Below are 3,958 nucleotides of genomic sequence, written 5' to 3'. Positions count from 1 at the left end.
TTTGTGGCATTACTGTACAAATAAAAGTCATGGCATCCTTCCTCCACACCCTAAACCCCCACCCATCCCACTCTTCCCATCATCCCTCTCTCCCTTTCTCTACCTGACAGAGCTCTAACAATGTCCTCCTTTCTCCACTCCCAGGGCAGCTCGTATTCTCCGGCTGGACGGACGTCAGACTCTGGCCGTGTGACAGGGATCCACACCCCCTCGCTGTCGCCGTCCTGTCCACCCTCGTACGGTGTGTCATAGATATTTGGGGGCGTCGGTTTGTACTCCTCTACTTTCCCTCCTCTTTGGCCTCGGTCCAGGAGAACACACACTTTCAGGAGGTCTTTGGATCCACGCCTACGAACCTCTACAGCAGAATTGTCATGTGCTTAGTAAGGTAACAGCACAGAAGTGAAGGATATTTACTTATGACATAATAAGAAAAACAACATTGTCATGTGCTCCTGTTAAACTAGTACATCAAGTACAGAGGAACTTACAGTACTTTTTGATAATTTTCTTGTCATTCCTTTGTTTTTCAGCCAACTTGAGCTCAAAATATCTTTCTTAATGCAATAAAAAGGGAAATTTAATGAGGATGTTGACAGATAGAATGTGCAATTACAGTTTTTAGACTCAGCAGCTTCACAGAACAGATGTGTTTTCAGTCAGATTATAGACAAAGCAATCATCAGCCTGATGCCGTAACACGTTTTCTAGTAGTTGAGGAGCTCTCTAGACACACAGTACACCTAGTACATCTTGTAAGCTTACTAGTATTTTTAAAAAAGTAAATTTAAAGTGTACTTTTTCACATTGCACATTCTGGTGACTTTGTGGGCTGGAATAAGAAGCCTGTCCATTGCTTCAAACTAAATTACATACTTTATATTTACAATCATATTTTTACTCTAACACATGTATATTCTCTTGAACATTGTGTTTGTTTTGACAAGTCGTTACATTTTTCGGAATTTCATTTGTTGTGTTCCTTTGCTGTTCAACAGGTAGCCTGTGTGTCTCCACTATTGTGTGACCAAACAATGGAGCTACAGGAAGAAAAGGTCAACACAGCTGCTGATTGGCTGCCTGACCAGGCCACTTCCTGACTGCTGGGAAGTGATTGGGTGAGGGGAGGGGGTGGGTGGGTAGGTTGTGGGTTCTGGAGATGGCTGAGAGAGGGGTCTTTTGATTCTTTTTCACACGTAAGGTACCATAAAGTATTTTGTGTATGTGTGTGTCTGTGTGTGGGGGGAGGGTACTGGGGCCAACTTCCTATCAAGAGAATGGGGCAAAGGAAACAGAGGCAGGAGACAGGAAGTTGGAAGAGGAAGCTGCGCCCATTGCCCCTGTACAACACTGTTCCTATAGCAACCGCCAGCGGGGTGGAAAGTCAGCAGAGAGACTGAGGGTCTAGCTTGGTGAAAATCCCTTTAATACAGCCCCTTTAGCAAGAATGAGATCGTTCAAAAGCAGATGTGTAACAAGCGTGATTACTGTCAGCTATAAACTTGCTCAGCTCATCAAAATTGATATACACATTCTTTGCGAGATAAACAAAGACAGTTATCTTGTCAGCAAACAAAACTGCAGTCCACACACCACCTATTTCAATCAAATGATGGTTTGACAATACAGTTAGACATGAAAGATCAAAGTCAGTCTCCAAAACAACAGACAGCAGCATTGAATCAAAGGATAGGTGTATTAACTTGCATGCTGGCCCTTCTGTCATGCAACAAATGACCCTGATCTCACCTGTGATGATGACCTGTGCATCATAGGGCTCCATGTATCCATCATTCACCCCTGCTCTCTCAGCCTCTCTCTGCTCCTTTGTTTTCTCTGCATCAAAAGGATCTGCATAGTCCTCTAGGATAATCAGCTGAAAGAAAGAAAAGATCAGTCAGAGAACATAATACTGGACTATCTACTCAGATGTTACATTTACCTAGAGACAACAGAGCAGGCAGGGGTAGAGGAATCTGATACACTGTGTGTGTGTGTGTGTGTGGTGTCTATGACTGAGTGACAAGTAATGGAGGGACAAGAGGAAATACTTGTGCAAAGAGGTCAGCTCATTATGGCTGCCTGTTTGATCTGACACAATGCAGTGAAACTGCATTGTATTCTTTTAAGAGCGATGGAAACTGAATACAGTGTTATGAGCTGAGGTGGAAAGGGAAAACACAAAGGAAAGCACTATACCCTCAAGTCCACAATGAAATTAGTTTTTGCACTGGTTATTGACTTTTAGTCTGCATGACGTTGGCCTGGCTTGGTTTTATTTCCAAACAAATACCAAAATATAAGTTCATGATAAAACGTTGGTGTATGTTGGTTGCTTTACCTGGTTCCATTCGTTACTCACCGTTGTTTTAATGTCTGACCGTGCCTTCTCGTTTTCCGGCATCTTCTGTTCACTTATGCCGTTCATTTTGGGGGTCTTGTCTTGTTTGTCCACTTTGATCATCCTGCTGATGTAAGCTTGCGCTAAACTAGAGGTCCTAACCTGGCGGTTCTCATCTGATGCTGCAGTCTCGATCTTGGAGTTTTTACGACCTTTTCCAGGTGCGCGACTATCCCAGACTGTCCCACCAGAACCAGTCTGGCCACGACCCAACTCTGTAGCCGAATTTTTCCTATTTCTCCCTGCCAGTAAACCGCCAACTCCTCCATCCTTACGCTGATTTCCTTTCAAACTGTCTCGAGAGAACGAAGGTTTGGGTCGAGTTTGTGGACCAGATTCAGACGCAGAGCGGACTCTTTCGTTTCCGTTTTTCAGGTTGATGGGAAAATCTCTGAACCATTTTGCCATGGCTGTCAAATTATTATCACTTCTCCCTTAGATTCAAAAGTTAACAAAGCTGTGGTCTTTTACCCGTTATTGCATTAGCCGGTCCCCCAGAACAGACTTTGAACCGTGCGTAATAGCTCCAACTTTGCATACAAATATTTTACGCACGCCTCGATTGACGTAACTTTGGAATAAATGTGCAAAGATATCTGAATAATCAAACAGAGCAGAGACCACTTTATGGTGCTGTGCTAATTTCTACCGTGTGAAACTCCCTGACAATCATACAGCTTCAGGTGCGTCTCGGAAATCATCGGCCAGTTGCCCTTTGCTGTCACCCTGCACCAGCAGCAACAACTATCCCTGCAGTTTGAAAAGTAGTTTCTGCAGAGCATAAACTCGAAAGAATTGGAAGTTTTTCTTTGAACCCAGTAAAGATCCCATTCCCGGAGCGTGAGATGATGCGTCTAGTCTGTCGACCAGGCGAAGTGATGAGATGGAGAGAAAAGTTGAGTGCGCAAACTCTGGGATGTCGCTGGAGTTTGGGGTGTGAACGTATGTGGATTGGGCGGAGTATGACTTTTACTGTAACAATTTCAGTCGCAATTGAAAATCCCCAAACTTCAAACTTTTGAAGTGTTCTCTCACGCAGACTACCACAGTTGTAAAACAGTCAGCGAACGTTATGAGACATTTGCATCGAATGGTAAATCATTTTCCATTGTATTTATGCAAGATTTTGCAATTGGTAATGCAAAAATCTTTTAACATACTGTAATAATACCTTTTTAAAACCGCTGTGGCAAATTTGTGAATTGGTGTTCACCTTTATTTAACCAGGAAAGATTAATTTACATTTCAAACCTCTTTGTCAAAAGTGCCCTGGTCAAGATAGGCAACAACAGATTGTCTTACAGAATACACTAAATATGCCACAAAATCAGAATTAAAAAGAAATTCTATTACACAATCCTGAATATATTTCCTAATCCAAATCTAAACCATTGTAGGTTATCACGTGCACAATCTAAATGGTATCTTAAAACAACGCACAGCTTTCTGCCAAGGGAGGATGATGCTGGTCCACCAGCAGGTAGGTAGGTGCGCCATCTACTGTTAAATTGGAGAAACAAATACATATCTGTCTTAACTGTGGTCTGGAGCCGATCC

The 3,958-nt window shown here is 42.9% G+C and overlaps 1 protein-coding gene across 1 annotated transcript in view; it reads right to left on the bottom strand.

Annotated features, from left to right (window-relative positions):
- she (Src homology 2 domain containing E) overlaps positions 1-3,293 on the bottom strand; it is a 6,988-nt gene extending 3,695 nt beyond the window's left edge. The window contains exons 1-3 of the mRNA XM_020607295.1: positions 2,363-3,293; positions 1,750-1,876; positions 104-358 (exon numbers count right to left, since the gene is read on the bottom strand). Coding sequence (XP_020462951.1) covers positions 104-358; positions 1,750-1,876; positions 2,363-2,809 — 829 coding nt within the window. The 5' untranslated portion in view covers positions 2,810-3,293. The remainder of the gene's footprint in view (positions 1-103; positions 359-1,749; positions 1,877-2,362) is intronic.
- Between the last annotated feature and the right edge of the window lie 665 nt (positions 3,294-3,958).

This window comes from Monopterus albus, unplaced genomic scaffold (genome assembly GCF_001952655.1).
Source record: "Monopterus albus unplaced genomic scaffold, M_albus_1.0 scaffold84.1, whole genome shotgun sequence".
Lineage (NCBI taxonomy): Eukaryota > Metazoa > Chordata > Actinopteri > Synbranchiformes > Synbranchidae > Monopterus > Monopterus albus.
This window is presented reverse-complemented; position numbering and strand designations above follow the sequence as displayed.